This window comes from Salvia hispanica, chromosome 4 (assembly GCF_023119035.1).
Source record: "Salvia hispanica cultivar TCC Black 2014 chromosome 4, UniMelb_Shisp_WGS_1.0, whole genome shotgun sequence".
Taxonomy (NCBI): Eukaryota; Viridiplantae; Streptophyta; class Magnoliopsida; order Lamiales; family Lamiaceae; genus Salvia; species Salvia hispanica.
The window spans coordinates 53,069,614-53,086,011 of NC_062968.1; the positions used below are offsets into that span (position 1 = coordinate 53,069,614).

Below are 16,398 nucleotides of genomic sequence, written 5' to 3' on the forward strand. Positions count from 1 at the left end.
AGGTTCCTGTGCCATAAGCCAGCAGATAGTTTTTGAGATTCTTGTTTTCTGCACATTCTGTTTTGATGTTTGTGTTTGTAAATTTAGGTGTTAGGATTTTACTATTACATGTCTAAATACTTATATTATAGCATTAACTTTGATTTAATAACAACGTTTTAGTCCATATTTAACCCCTATATTTTAGTTGCATTGACAGATAAGGCACACTAAGGAATAATAACAGAAAAAATAATAAAGCTGCAATTACTGGAATATAAATTTATTGACCTTGCCAATATGTATGTATAGTGAACAAAATAGCTACACAATAAGGCACCACACTTATTCATACTAAAACTACACTTAGCCACACTAACATTGAAATATTTAAGACACATGAGACTAAATCTGCAGCTCTTCTGCTTTATGCTAAAACAATAGAATGCCATTGACACAAACAGGAAAAACCTACGAGCCAACGGATGCAAAATACTGCTAAAATCAAGTTTTCAAGGGAGAGAATTCGAAGAGGAGATGCAAATCGGAAAACACAATACTAATTCTTGAATAGTTCCAAACAGTGCTCCTGGTCCAGGTTCCGGCTCCAGAACTTCTTGTAATACTCAGCATATGTGAAATCTGTGTAGACAGCTTGATCATTTCCTGTTGTCAGTTCCTTTGGAGCGCTTATGTTGGCTGAATCACACGGGCAGAGGAACGAAGCAACTGACAGTCTAGCTCTATTTGCATTTACAACAGCTCGGTGCCAAACACTTCTATACTTCCCATTGCTTAAAGCCTACACACAGAAATGAAGTTGCAAAGATAAAAAACGATGTATAGAATCCACCACATAAACACAGATCCAACAATTTTGAGCATGTTTGATTATGTATATATGTCGATCTAATGTGGAGTATTAGTCAAAGTAAACGTTCTGTTTAGGGATTCTAAACCACAATGCGTATCGAATTATTCATGACTCCATCCTTGCCGTGGAGGCATAGTTCTTCCAATGTTCATTGCAGATGTAAGGTCAAGCTTATAATCTCGTAAAATTGTAATATCACAAATTGAGTGGTTAACAGAAGTCTAAGCTGCATAAGTATCGATTCAATGAACTTTCTTGCAACTTGGAAAACCATTTTGGCAAGCAGAGAGCGTTCGAGGCATTATGAAATTTGGAACCACGGAGGAGCTCGAAATGAGAAGTTCGAATTGACATTGTTATACAACTAACTCAGCAAAATCGAAGATGCTAAGTTTGATCCATAATGCAGTTTCTTCCTGTAAGGGCAATATTACATCTATAATGAAATTCCGGTATACCTGAATTTGGTCACCAAGATTAATGACGAAGGCATCAGGCTGGGGTTTTATTGCTAACCATTTACCATCCTTAAGAACTTGAAGGCCAGACACTTGCAGATCTTGGAGCAGAATGGTGAGAGCGTTTGGATCCGTATGTGCAGGTAGTCCATACGTGAGATCAGGTGCGGGGCAAGCAGGATAATAGTTGATGGCCATGTGTTGCCCTTGTTCTCCCAATACATCCTTTAGAATGTCTTTCTGCAAGCCTAGGCTCTCAGATATGGCTTCTTGCAGTCTGAACCCGAGGGCTCGAACTTCTATGCAGTACGCGCTTACAATATCCCTACAAAACCAATAAAGAATTGTCACTTTCAATTCTTGCAATAGTACATAATATGATAAGGAATTTGGCTTACTTGAAAGAAGAGGGATTAGAAGGCCATTCGGGCGCATATTTCTCCAAGGGATAACAATGGAGCCGAAGATAGTCCCTCCAATTGTGAACAGTCTCCTTCCTCACGTTGAAACTCGTTGAGAGTCGCATAGTCTTGGAAGGGTCGTCTGAGTACAACTTCATCTTCTCCTCCACGGATAAACTGAAGAATTCATGAGCCACCTTCACCATACTATCCACTAATTCTTTCGATACACCATGATTGATCACCTATGTATAAATTTTGTACAACACATTATAAGGGTAAAAGATATATAATATATATATATATATAGTGTAAAAAAATGGTGATTTAGACATGTAGACTTGTAGTTCAGTTGAATATTATTAGAAAACCTGAAAGAAACCGTATTCTCGACATGCATCACCGATTTGTTTCACTAACAAGCCACGATCTTTACAACCCAAATCGATGACAGGAACATCATTGCACTCTGAAACTTCAGATAGTCTCGGTCTATCGGATTCAGGGCGGATGTAGCTACTAGGGAGGCTTGAGAACTCGACTCCACTAATGACCTTTGTTTCCATGGCACCGAGCTTCACTATGGTTGAACAAGCTCTAGATAACTGTCAAAAAACGGCCCCAGTTTGAGGCTTAGGAAGCTTACAGAGAGAGCAAGGTGGATAAGAGCCAGATTGAGGGCTGGATCTTTCAAAAATTCCCTTTATATTCACAGATTGATGCTGAGTGCCTAAACAATTCAAAGGTACATGATCAAATTTAGCTATTCAGTTTCTTTTCTGCCAAATGATAAATCAATAACAATTCCAAAAAGTATTGAAGTCAGCTCTCATATCTTAGACCGTTTCTCATATCAATACAACCAATAAAGAAACTGTCACTGCAGAAAAGCAGCCATGTATCATTAACATTAATTTGCAAAATGAGTCCAATTAGGCATATTTGCTTAATAATGAAAATCCAACATTCAATCAGTCAAGAAACACTAACACCCACCAAAAAAAAAAAGTGAATGGTCTAAGGTGTATCAAGGCAAGACAGAATGAGATCCCATTTATTTAAAAATGAAATGCATGTGCCCAAACACAAGAAAACAAAACAAGCACAATCATTGTTTGTCAAAATACATATTCACATCACATGCCTGCCCAGTACATGGCTCATCTTGAAAACATGTCAAGACTCAAGAGCCATATCTGACAGAGATGGAAGATGCTGGAAACATGGTGGGAGAAAGGTGTAATAAATTTGAATAAACTCAGACTTCAAGATTCTGACCAAATTCACCTTGTGTCAGGTAAGGTCATTGCGGTAACAAACACAACAAATAGAGATGTAGAATTCATTCATCAAATTCTGAGTTGGTATTGATTAGTAGTACTAATCTATTAACAAGACTTTTTTTACTTCTATATGCTTCTTCCAACAGTTCTTGCAAGGCCACTACTCCAAAGAAATTTGCAGCTCCCTCAAAGTAAGAGTTTATCAAGTTTCACACTGTATCCACAAAATACAAAACTGTGGATTGCCTTTCTGTTATTTCAATCTCTTGTTAGTTGAAGAAGGCATGCAAAACTTGTGGGTTTTTTTTATAGATTTAGCCCAGAAAAAAAAACACCATTTTCAACAGAGATACAAATATTCCAATCTCCTGAAAAATCAAGATATCAGTTCATGCAATGCTAACTCAATGATGAAGTGGACCCAAAATTGGAATAAACTGCAAAGACTCGATTTTTAAGTACTCAAAAGATGCCTTCAGAACTTTTTCAGTTAATTACTGTATTCTAGTATTCTTAAATTCTACAATAAAGCTATCAGCCATCATTAATCCAAGTTTCAGACATGCAGACAAGAATAACAAGTGAAAAATAACAAAAACAATAGTAAAAAAATGGTAAATATTGAAAAATTGAGGAGGAGGGAAGAAAAGAATAGAATGGCACCTCAAGCACTGTCTTCCACTCCCAATGAGCAACTCAAGCTTCACCTTCATTTCACAAGTGAAAAAGGAACGCAACGCCTTTGAGTTTAAATAAACGGAAATAGCAAGTTTTCTATTTTAAAAAATAATGGGAAAAATAAATAAATTAGTGTAGGAGTATTAAATACTCCGTTTGCAGGTGGTGACAGATGATGAATTGAAGGCAATTACCGTCGATTGATGCCACCGGAGCCCAGCTGACGTCAACACGGGGATACCCGATGACGTCATACCTACAAATCACGTGACGTGTAAAAGGTGACTGGAAGTAAATGCTGGAATAGTCCACTTGCGGCGGCGCCGGCGCGTGGTTCCAATCCCCAAACCTAAAGGGTTAATTTGGATTTTATACACCTTATATTTTGTCTCAAATTAAAAGGAAAATATTGTTCCAGTTTTTTTTTTGTCTTAAAAAAATCAATACTTACATTTTTATTGAATAAAAAACATTACTTTTCATAGCTAATACACTCCTGAGACCATCTCCAACCATTTACAAAACTCAAACCCATTTTTAAATATACGCTATACCAAAAAGTAGTTTTACTTCAACCATTTACACCAAATTCAAAATTTACACCATTTTTAGATTTTCGTCTCACAAAATTTTTGCAGTAACACCATATATGGTATCGTTTAAAAAAAAACACCAAAAATGAATTGAATTTGGTGTATGGTTGAAGAAGATTTCTACACAAAAACTCATTTATGGAGTATAGTTGGAGATGGTCTAACAGTCTAAGAGAACGAATTTTAATTTACGAAATTTATTAAAGTTAATTCCCAATTTGATATCCGATTAATTAGCTAGATTTATTCATTACAACTAGTTCTATTTGAAAGGAGTTCATGTTGAAATTGGTGAAATTGATTATGAAGCACAGTTTAATAGACAAAACATTTCTCTTTTAAAATTTCATCTAATAAATTGATAGATTTAAATTTTAAGGTATTGAATTGGAAAATATCCGGTTCTTGTGTTTATTATCTTAAGATTATTTTATCCATGATTAAATTATGAGATTATTTTAATTCAAATGAAATAAATATGATTTATTATCATATGATTATTCATCTAAATTTAAATTATAAGATTCAATTTTATAAATTAAACATAGCGCGTATTCAATCATAAAATATAACGATTGTGCATATATACACACAACAAACTAATACCAGTAGTATATTGAATTGGATAGTATCCACTAAATTGTAAATTATCCACTTTTTGTGTTTTTCCTATACATGCAAAGAATGTAGATAAGAACGATGATAATGCTCATCGTCTGGACTCTGGATTGAGGATAAATATGAAGCATGTATTACTCGATCATGTGCTCCCACTACTACTACTATTTATACTATTTGTTAAGTATTTATTTATTTATTATCATTATCATAATAATAAATATTACTCTCTTTTTCCCTTGAATCGACGTAATACGACGTGAGTGAGGTAGTTTAATGTTATAAATTTCAAATTTGAGTCTATTGTGAAGCGATTTTTAATCTATTTACTTATAAAAAAATTGTTTATTGTCATTGTTAGAGTATTAAATACGTATATCAGTATATGAAACCTCGAAGTAATAAAATTAAGTTTGAATTGACGACGGGGAGAATAAAAATAATAAAAATCTGTAAATTTGATAGATATTTTTGCATGAAAAAATGAGTATTTTTATATAAAAAAAAACTTAGTACATTAAACAGAGAGATAAGGATAAATTTAATGTGTGGCAAAGTGTTCTTGACGTGGGGGAAGGGATTGCGAAGACCTAGACTTTGCATGATATAGAGTTATTAATAATTCAATATATTTTAATTTTAGTGAGTTTATTATTTATGTTCCATCTTTAAATTCTATCAATTTAATAATAATTTGTAGTAGTAATTGTTTTACTTCTATTACTATAATTTTCAATTTATCATTTATATCAATATTGTCATTGAGCGTTGTTCAATAGTTGAGTTGTGACATGACTATTGGGGGATAATTATTTTGCTCTAAAAATAATTGAATATGAGGATATTGACATTTCATTTTTATTTTTATTTTTATTTTTTATTTTTAGAAACAATGATGTAAAAGCAATTAATAATATTGATACAAAGTTATAAATGTGAGGATAGACACCTACTAAGTTGAATACTTCAAAATAGAATGAATGAAATTGTCAAAAGTTAAGATAGGACTAATCAATTTTAAAGGTAGGGATATATTTGACAAATCAACCTGATAAATTCGATCATTAATTTATTAAGTTATGGTTGTTTAATAGAACGAACAACCAAACTTACATTGGAAGAGAAACACAATTTTTTTTAATCAAACAAGATATTTAATCTCAAAATTTATTAGTCTAAATTATAGTTTGAAGTTCTGTATAATATCCTAGTCTGCATTATACGCGTTTGTGAAACACATCATGTGATTAATATTGATATATACAGTACCCTAGTAGTCTGCTTCTCGACCTTGTCTTTCACTCTCCCCATCACAAACTCACAACTCACAACCACAATATAGTTGTTACCCTTTTTTTTCCGATGACAATAAAATAAGATAAATACATGAAGTTTAAAGTCGAGCTGTCTAGACATGTGCATGTTATATATCGATATGAGACAACAATATAATTAGCCCCCCCTCCACAAATTATATATTAATACATATAAATGTATAATCATCATTAATTATACTACTCTAGTACTATTTGTTGGATTACAGTACTTCCCCCGTCCGCAAATAAGAGTCTAGCTCATTTCTATCTGACACGGATTTTAAGAAATGTTAAGAAAAGTGAATGGAAGAAAAGTTAGTGAAATATGAGTCTCACTTGTATATATTAGTTTTAAATAATATGTGAGTGGAATGTTAGTGGAATGTGGAGCTTTTTAAATATTTATAGTAATAAATCAGAACTCCTATTCGTGAATGGTCCAAAATAGAAAGATGGAACTCCTATTTGCGACGGGAAGATTACTCAAATATTGTTAATGCTGATAATTTTAGGAAGCATTAAACAAAATCACATATTTCACGTGGCCAAATTCAGCCATGCTAATAGTTACTCTATCCCACAAATATGTTGAGAGTTTAAATCGCCACAAAATAAATAGAAAATTATTATTGATCTTTTCGGCAAAGAGAACTTACAAGTTTCAAGGTAAAGTTGTCTTCCGTAAAATTTCCCTTGTATCCAATACATGAAAAAGATGCTCCCTTCACAGTTCATACTATTTATTTTATTTTATTTTATTTTTGTAATAGTATTATGTTAACGAGTTATTTCACTTTATTTCTCAATAGCTACGTTTTGGTTTTTATATCTAACGGGGCTACAATAAATTAGGGTTCCCTGCCCTTAATGTCTCACTCTAAATGATATATCTTTTTAAAATAAAAATTTCGCTCTCTCTAATTTTTCTTTCTTATTTTATTCTCTTTCTACCTACAAAACAATACCTCCCCTTTTTAATATCACTGACATTTTTCCATTTCGGCTCGTCCCAAACTACTTACATTATTCTTATTTAAAATATAAATTATGGTATTATATATTAATATAATATTAGAGTTAATTAAGTGTTTCCTTATTAAGTGGCCTCTCATTACACTTAAAATACTAATTTAATTATATTAAAAAATCAATCACAAATTTACGATTAAAAATGAAAAGTGCGAGTAATGCAGGACGAAAGGGAATACTACATAAAATCACGTACCGAATAAGAAATGCACCATTTAGAATACGTCGGAGAGAATATTACTATTTACTAAAAACTTTTTTTGAATCGGTCTCGACTTTTTAAAATAATAAATAATATAAATATTTTTCCTTATAATTTGATAGTTAAATTTTGTGTGTTTATATAATAGAGTATCAATCACATTGTCAGTTATACTACAATGGACAAATCAAAGAGAAAAATCCAACTGTGATAACCGACATAAAGAAAGTGTGAAATAGGGAGGTGGGGACAAATTGACTTGGTCATATTTCCACAAAACGTGTAGGTGGTGGCGGTGCACGTGCCTCTTTTCTGAGTGGATCTGCTTCCGCCACCGCTGCTACGCTGCTCCCGCCACCATTATTTTTATCTCATTCCGCCGCCCATGCCGGAAGACCTGGTCCGCCTTTTTTTTTTTTTGAACTCTCTTTTACTGTTTAACCCATCCTCTTTATTTTCCATTTTTTCTTTTCTTTCGGCGGATCCATTATGTAAAAGTTATATAGGCATCTCTCCTATTAGCATGAGGATTTCCATTTGAGTTTAGCAACTAATATTAAAAATATAAAGGACAGTAGTTAAAAAAGAATTGTGAAATTAAAATATAATACTTCTCCAGTTCCATAATAGATAACACACTTAATAATGATACGTGATTTTAGGAGATGTTGTTTTGTATTAAGTGGAAAAAGAGAAATTAGTATATTTATATTAAGGTGAGAGAAACCTTTTACCAAAAAAGAAATGTGACATTTTTTATGGGACACGTAGAAAGAAAAATGTGGGGAGTACATTTTTGTAAATTAATTTTATAATAAAATATGAATATAATAAATTAGTGGATCGTGGGACGTATATATCATTTATTTCAAATTGAGTTAGGACTCTTTAAGTATGAACTACTAAAATAATAAATTGGGATTCCTAAGAGTGCATAAAAAAGTACTTAATATATTAAATTAAAATAAGAGAGTGTCTAAATTCAAAAAGGAAGTAAATAAAATAGAGGAAGATAGAGCATTATTTTTTTGCTAAATATATAATTTATTTAATTATTACTACTACTAAATTCTCGAGAAAAATGACTCAATTAATTTTTATAATAATTTTATTTTCCGATGAAATTAATTTATTTTTCATTAAGAATGATTTAAGTAACATTTTTCTTTTGTATTTCTATTTAATTTTAAAATTTACATTTAAATGGATTTAAGATTATTTTTCGTGTATAAATAAAATAATGCATTTGAAATTTTTGTGACAGACCATGTCCCAAATAATGAAAATAAGTAGAGAAAAAAAGTGTCATGGTGTATGGCCCATAGTAGGCCTATCACTGGCCTTTTATTTATAACCAATTGTGGTAGCTGTTTTATCTAATTTCATATAGATTTATACTCCTACCAAATTTCGTGGTTTTTATTTTTTCATTTTTTATTGTTTGGTGCTATACACTAATTGATTATTCAGGAATATACTAGAACCATTAGACACTAATTTTAAAGTTTTAATTCATAACAATTTAGCTTGGAAAATTAAATTGTAACAAACCATTTGCTATACATACACTAATTAATTTTCAATTATATACCCTAAACTTTAAATCAATTTTATACTAAAAATAGCACTTAAAAATAACCTAAAACAAGCTTGCACGTGACGGATCTAGAATAATAAACAGATGTTTATTTTATGTATTTGATGAAAATTCTAACTTAAGACCATTTCAAAGAGAGATTAAGAAAAACTTCAGGTAGGTTTAAGTCAAGGAAATCGTCTTCCTTCTAGAGTAGTACTCCTATGACAATGTCTAGAAACCTAAAATTCAAGAATACTCTTTGTCAAAATATTACAACAGGAAGCTAAATGAGTTAGAGTAGAAATTTTTATCATATTTTTAAAGGTGTATTTAACAAAGGAAACTTGTGAGTATGACACAATGAAAGAGGTAGTCGCCAGTGTAGGAAGGCAGAGGCAGTGCGTCAACCGTCGCTGTCAATGGATGGCCGGCGAAGAAAGAAAATGAACCTCAACCCAAAGGTCTGGAAAGAGTTCACGACAACTCCAAAGACCGAATTTAATGGAGTTTTCCATCCTTTATAGACCGACAGTGAGGTCGATCTACCCCTGACTTCATTTGGATCCGCGGTTGATCACAATCATGCTAATATGATAAAATCATTATTTTAAATTAGTAAATAATTGAGCTCGTAGCCCTACAAGTTCCAGTCATATAACCATGAATTAGTCTATATAAGTTTCGTAATTATTATTTTGGTCGCTTGCCATTTTTTTCATAGGTAAATTGATTGATAGATGTTTCTACCTTATCTCATGTTTATACGATTATAGTGCTATTTATTGACGTTTCAAAAAGGACAATCAAAATAGAAAGAAGAATGTAGCAACGACAACCAAGTTTCATCAAGTTGGAAAAAAAAAAAAATCGTGGCTTCGTTTAGTTTAATACTTACTATAATTAAACGACGTGTATACTACGTGTATACTAGTCACATTATTAACACATATGTTAAGTGATGTAATACTATTACGCAATAGATGACCCAAATTAAATATATATGATTGTTTTTAATATGACTATTTAGAAGCTACTATCTTCATTAACGCGTAATTTACTCACTGTCACAACTTAAAAGTTTCAGCCTACATTTATTATTATTATTATTTTTTAAATGAATCCTATATTTTACTAACTCATTATACTCAAATCGAGACTCATAAGATGGGACCGAGAGCGTATTAATTAGACAGATGAACTCATTCAAACTATATTATTGCTTAAATATGAAACTGAAATTATGATTCTGCCGTCAGCTGTTGACTCTTTTAAACAAATTAGTAGTATTAAATTTTCTAATGTAACATCATAATAATGTTGCAAGCTAGCATAAAAATATTGCCACTGATGCATCAGATCAATCAAGGACATATTTTACTCAACCAAAGACACCAAAATTCAACAAGGAAGACTTTTAGAAAATATTTTTTAAATGTCAAACTTACATTACTACTATAACTTGAATGGCATGGAGCAACCCTATGTGAGTATAATAACTCCATTGATGTCGATTTTGGAGACAAATTCGCAAACCTGCAAAGTCATGACATTCATGTCCCAACAAAACCAAGATTTTAAATTAGTACCGACATGAGATCAATGTTGTAGTTGAGCAGCTAATGTGACTAGAAGCTTAGTGCAGGTGAAAGTTTGGAGTTTATGAATAATACAAACGAATTCAAGTGTATACCGGATGCCATCTTCATGCCACCTCGATCGCCTTCGTTTGCTAAAACAATCAGAAAAATAAAAAAGCGACATCAAGTTAGAAAGAGCAAGAGCAGGCATGACTTCTGTAGGGTAATAATAATGACAATTAAAACAATTCGACTAGAAAGCAGGCAGTTATTCAATACTTGCGGTGCGAGGTATTGACTAATTTTAGGCTTTTAGCTGATTATATTGACAATTTCCCAGCTTCAGCACTTAGTGGATATAATGAAATGGCTCAACATGAAAAAACTGCATCTGCTTAGCCTCTTGAGGTCATACATATGTCATAGCATGATGATTCAAACACTTCAACCAATTAAGCAATATAGCTAGCTTCACAAATAAATAACAAATGATTTTGCTTGGATCAGAATACTTTAGAATGTAAAGCTGATAAAGCCAAAACAGACGCATATAGTTTAGGATTTCTATTCACCTATTGGTGGAGTAACATGGAATCTAAAACGCCTGCATAAAAATTTACTTCTTAAGTACTGTTCCATAAGAAAGTTCACGTAGGTTATGGAGCACAAATATCACTGTTTTTACTCTTCTTCTACACTTGAATAAATCTTATACACAATCTTCATGCATGTGGCAGGCACATTTTACAGTTTTGTAAAAGTAACAAAATTTCTTTCTGATCCCTATTGCATATAAGAGCAAATGTTCCATATTAAAATTAGATCTACAACTACTCGTTTCCTAGTCTTTCTCCTAATTCCTTTGCAGTCCCATGTGATATTGCCTTAAATCATGACCAAATAAAATTGGAGTGACTAAGCTCTCAGAATAAGAACAGTGTATGAGATCATTGTGTCTTCTACTTCTACCTCAAAGATTGTGATATTTCTCAGCGTTCAATGGGTTAACTAAATAAAGTAAAACATCAAAGAATAAAAATAAACGGAAGCTTACAGAATGTATAATTAATGGCAGCATCAAATTCACATTGATCATTCATCCACAACGCTCCAAATCATCCTGAAACGAAACGCCACTTTTTAGAAGCCAGAAAAGGAAGAGGTCCCCAGAACTAGCACATCTGTTTTAGCAAAATGTTATATATGCTTACCAGAATATCGTCAATGCCAGAAAGATGATCAGGTAACTAATCTTGATAAATCTCACCTTCTTCTCCCAATGAAGCTGGTTAAAAATCTCAGTTACATCCAGAAGGTGTTGCCGCCGAGTGTATCTAATTTCAAGTGGATACCAGTCAGCTACTAACTTTCCAGAAATATGAAAAGCTAGCAAACAAGCAGTTAAATTAGTTGCAAGTAAAGCACATTCAATTGTAGATACAAAGGGTAAAAGATATTAATGGACATGAACTTCTTGTTGACCCCATTAATATAGTGCTAACGAAAGATGTTTTTCAAGGTAATATGTAAATGAATCAGTGTCAAGTCTGCTAACAGGAAAATTCATGCCCTGACCATGAAGGAGGGAACTGGCTCTCAGTTCATGCTGTAGGAGACAATCTTTAACCATTGAAATCTCATTACCGAACTAATCAGCAATTCGTTAAGTCCAGTAACCCAGATGTTGTATAAGTAGAAGTATGAAGTCATTTCGAAAAGATCCAAATTATGTCAACTTTTAAGAAATTAAACCATACTGCTGATACACAGTGCATTCTCGGTAGATACTTATCTACACTATATAGTTTTGAAGTGCCTAACAGAAAATTAGTAGCACCAGCTGATTGTTTGATGAAACCAGTGTGGCTACACCTTTTTTATTAATTCATTCTCAGTTTTAACTATCCCGTTGCAAGTAGGACTTCTCGGAATCTACCTACATAATGTTTGATTCCATGTATCAGTTTCAATATAAGTGAAATATGAGGATATTTCTCAGAGAAGTAAGTTTTAAAAATGAGTTCTCTGGATCTCCACCACTTCATACACCTGAGCAAAATTTTCACTCTTACCAACAGTGCAGAAGCTAAATCGGCCCAAGTCTTGTCAGCTTACATTGACCATGTGATAGAGAAACGTTCACCATTGTAGAAAATGTGACTGGAACAGAAACTTACATTGTTACATTGTAATATGCGTATGGAAGGCCGAGCAAACACATACCCCAATGCCCTGTAATAAGAAGGAGAAGGCACAAAACTCCTTCTGCAATAAACTCTGGCAAAACAGCCTTATTTACTCGGGATGCTGTATCATATGGGTTGATATAATCAAACTCAAGGTCGGCCAAGCACATTAGCTGCAATACAACATTTTAGGCATCATTTTCCCAATAATGCAAAGGAAAGGAATAGATAGACCACATTAACAAGAAAATTGGAAGTTCTAGAGCAAGGAAGATAAATAAGATGGCATCAATTCTCAGTTTCTCCCATTGACATCATAGATTCTGCTCAGGACATGAACACTTCACTACAGGCTACAGCAGCCCCATATATATCGGGCAGTAAAATGTAAAATTAGTCACTCTCTTTACACAATTTTCACATAGCAAATATGTATCTTACACAGCAGCTTATGCATAAAAAAGAGATGGGGCTTATACAGAGCTTTTATTTTCAAAACCAAACTCAGCACACACACCACGAGGCTTAAAACTAACGTTGTCTATTCTCTGTTTTATGCAAGATAACACTACTCACTTACGGAACTTCACCAAACGTTGTGGCTCATCCAAAAAACACAAATGCATTATAGTTTACAATCTGTTTATCATCTTTCCAACCTGCATTTGTTAATTCCTCCATGGAACCATGAATATCAATAACTCTGTGCATAGCCATCCTCAAAGTTTCTACTTTTATAGTAATTTACAACAAATTCAGCTACCAGAACACATTTTTTAATGTTCTCAACTAGAAATCAAAACCAAATAGTAATTCAATAGACATCGTTAATCGCTATGAAAGATTCCATATTCTTGAAATTTCAATTTTCCATATGCCCAAATAATCTCACTCCATCGTTCATTAACAAACACTACAGTCTTTCCCCAATGCATCACTTTTCCCCAGTGACAGTCCGGCAGTTAAATTGGCATCTCAGTCCTATCAATTCTATCTTGCTTCAATTTCATGTCAAGTTAAAAGATTACTACTATTTCCGATCAAAAAAAATGCAAAGGAAAGGAAAGGGAAAGAAGAATTGTGTTCCCATATGAACGTGAAACATAAGCTAGTCGTAATAAAATGGTTAAAGAGGTGGAGTGAAGTAAATAAATTGAAATTAGCATACAGGAAAGTATAGGGTACACTGAAAATTACCTGGAAAAGTACAGCACCGATTATACCTATGACGAGAAAGAAGGAACCTAGCCATGCAAATAAATCCACCATAGCTGCCTCTGATAAGCACCTTTCTCTTTCTTTCTCTGTAACTCTCTCTCTTTCTGCTCTTAAATAGGGTATACTCGAAGAAACGACATAGGTCCCCCAGTGGACTTCTTCCTTTCCCCAATGCATCATATCTACCCAACATCGAAACCCCCGGTTCTCCAAATGCAGGTTTTCCCAAAAGTCTTTGGGTTTTAAGTACTCATCGCGGGGATTACACCTTAACTTGATGGGTTTGCGAATGAGTTGGCGCTCATTCTAAAATTTCGCGTGAAGTGGGCCCCGCCCAGGGGCCAAACCCCTCATCGAATTTAATTGCGACATACAAAGTCCCAAGACAGTTTCTCCCAAAAAAAGGTGGTGTCGATGAGCTTGTTCAATTTTCGAACAAAGGCGCATGCGATCCCCTTTTTCAAAAAATACCCGGGGAAAATTGGATCTTACAACGCCGAAAATAATATCTGCCCCTCGCTTTCCTTTCAATGTATCTCCTTTTAGCCGCTGGGTTGTGGTTGTGAAGGCAAGGTTGTTGGCCAAATAATTCCTCGATTAGTTGATCGAGTTTTTGTTTTTGTTCAAAAATTTTTCTTCCCATTCTTTGCTTCAAGAAGATTGAAAGTTAAAAATTGAACGGGGGTTTTTTTGGGAGGTTGGGCCAAAATTGAGGGGATTTGTGATAATTTTCTTGAAGCTATAAGTAAATATAAAGTAATTTGTTAGCATAGGATTCCTCTATCATTTGTGATCACTGGGTTGTCCTTTGGGTTCCCCCCCTTTTGATAGAAAATGCGTTTTCATCTTTTGATTTCGGGTGCTGGGGTTTTCTTGGATTACCCCCCTTGATAGAAAATGACTTTTCTATATCCACTTTTATTTTTGATCAGGGTTTTCATTGGGTTCCACCAACTTGTGATGAAAATGCCTTTTTCGTAAATCTTTTTATTTTCGTGATCACATGGGACTTAGATTCAAATTTTTATAGAAAATGCCTTGTCATGTAGATCTTTTATTTTTGATCCTTGTTATCATTGTTCCCCCCCAACTTTTATAGAAAATCCCTTTTCCCTTTTATCCTTTTTTTTGATCCATGGGTTTTCATTGGTTCCCCCACCACTTTTGATAGAAAAAGCCTTTCGTAGCCATACTTTGATTTTTTGATCACATGGGGTGTATTAGATTTCCCCCCCTTTGTGATAGAAAAACCTTTCTAAAATCCTTTGATTTTCGTGATCCCTGGGTTATCATTGGGTTAAACTTTTGATGAAAATGCCTTGTCTGGGATACTTTGATTTTAGATCACTGGGGTGTCATTAGATTCCCCCACCATTTGGATAGAAAATGCCTTGTCTGTAGCCATACTTTGATTTTGTGATCCCTGGGTTGTCTTGTTCCCCCCCTTGATAGAAAATGACTTTTTATAGTCACATTTTAGGGTCCTGGGATGTCTTGGATTCCACCCCCACTTGTAAGTCATGTAGTCTACTTTTATTGAAGGGCTTATCCCCTAAAGGGGGAATTTCATAAAACTAAATTAAAAATTAATCTTAAATGAAGATTACAATAAGCAAAGTTGAAATTTGCATAATAAGAAAATCTTACTTGATCGCATTGTAGTTTAAATCGGAACGGTAAGGATCACCTAATTCTTTTTCCTAATACATTTCCTAATCCACCCCTCACACACAAGCCTAATGTTGCACTAATGCTAATCGAATACCATAATTAGCGATGTGGTCGGTTAAAGAGTATTTGATACATCAACTCCACCCTAAATTTCTTGGCAACTTAAGAGGATTTGCTTTAATCTTACTTATGACCGTCTCGAGAAACATCTCCATTTTCCCGATGTGGTTGACGCATTCACTTCTAAAAGACGTTAGACATCAACTGTAAAGTTGGTGGGGAACGCTAACAAAGGTCAATGACGACAACCTTGTTGGTAATGATACATGGGCCCTTGCACAACTATAATGTTATTCGAATTTGAAGGAATACTTTATCTGACTCACAAAAATAGAGATATTGAGGACTACACGAAATTAAATACAAAATTGGTTGAATAGGAGAGAGGTAAAAAGAAAAGGTCATTGAAGTGTTGCCAGTGGAGAATGAAGCACACCACATAAAGGGAGTAAGAGTCATAATAATTACTTAAAGGATAATGCTATGCAGCCACATTATGGTCATCCACACAAGGGTATAATGGTATTAAAATATTAGAAAAACTAAGCCTAGTTATTAGTGCATAAGTATTTTACATAACAGCCCTTTCCCTATAAAGCTCTATATTTCCCATTAATGTCCGACCCTTTATTCTTCCACCTTTCGGACCAAATTTTACAAACAAATGAGATTAGTT

The 16,398-nt window shown here is 33.5% G+C and overlaps 2 protein-coding genes across 3 annotated transcripts; both read right to left on the reverse strand.

Moving 5' to 3' along the window:
- Positions 1-246: 246 nt before the first annotated feature.
- On the reverse strand, positions 247-3,788 carry LOC125222513 (protein DOWNY MILDEW RESISTANCE 6). Of its 2 annotated transcripts, none has more exons than XM_048125173.1 (5): positions 3,659-3,788; positions 2,084-2,442; positions 1,710-1,957; positions 1,312-1,636; positions 247-781 (listed from the first exon to the last, which is right to left on the reverse strand). In XM_048125173.1, the coding sequence occupies exons 2-5, from the start codon at positions 2,276-2,278 to the stop codon at positions 539-541; spliced, it is 1,011 nt and encodes a 336-aa protein (XP_047981130.1). In that variant the 5' UTR covers positions 2,279-2,442; positions 3,659-3,788; the 3' UTR covers positions 247-538. The 2 variants fall into 2 exon arrangements, with proteins under 2 accessions (XP_047981130.1, XP_047981131.1); XM_048125174.1 differs by having other exon boundaries at positions 2,084-2,317; positions 3,659-3,760.
- Positions 3,789-10,362: 6,574 nt separating this feature from the next.
- Positions 10,363-14,090, reverse strand: LOC125219515 (protein cornichon homolog 4-like). The gene is made up of 6 exons (XM_048121512.1): positions 13,971-14,090; positions 12,765-12,946; positions 11,799-11,921; positions 11,642-11,707; positions 10,701-10,739; positions 10,363-10,543 (listed from the first exon to the last, which is right to left on the reverse strand). Exons 1-4 carry the CDS (start codon positions 14,040-14,042, stop codon positions 11,680-11,682), a joined length of 405 nt encoding a protein of 134 aa, XP_047977469.1. The 5' UTR covers positions 14,043-14,090; the 3' UTR covers positions 10,363-10,543; positions 10,701-10,739; positions 11,642-11,679.
- Between the last annotated feature and the right edge of the window lie 2,308 nt (positions 14,091-16,398).

Excerpts from the sequence above, each read along its gene's own strand:
- LOC125222513 (XM_048125173.1), bottom strand. The coding sequence starts at position 2,278 with ATGGAAACAAAGGTCATTAGTGGAGTCGAGTTCTCAAGCCTCCCTAGT. Across the intron at positions 1,958-2,083 it reads GAGAATACGGTTTCTTTCAG|GTGATCAATCATGGTGTATC; the intron begins GTTTTCTAATAA and ends ATTTATACATAG. Across the intron at positions 782-1,311 it reads ATCTTGGTGACCAAATTCAG|GCTTTAAGCAATGGGAAGTA; the intron begins GTATACCGGAAT and ends TTCTGTGTGTAG.
- LOC125219515 (XM_048121512.1), bottom strand. The coding sequence starts at position 14,042 with ATGGTGGATTTATTTGCATGGCTAGGTTCCTTCTTTCTCGTCATAGGT. Across the intron at positions 12,947-13,970 it reads TCGGTGCTGTACTTTTCCAG|CTAATGTGCTTGGCCGACCT; the intron begins GTAATTTTCAGT and ends GTTGTATTGCAG. Across the intron at positions 11,708-11,798 it reads CTGGCATTGACGATATTCTG|GATGATTTGGAGCGTTGTGG; the intron begins GTAAGCATATAT and ends GTTTCGTTTCAG.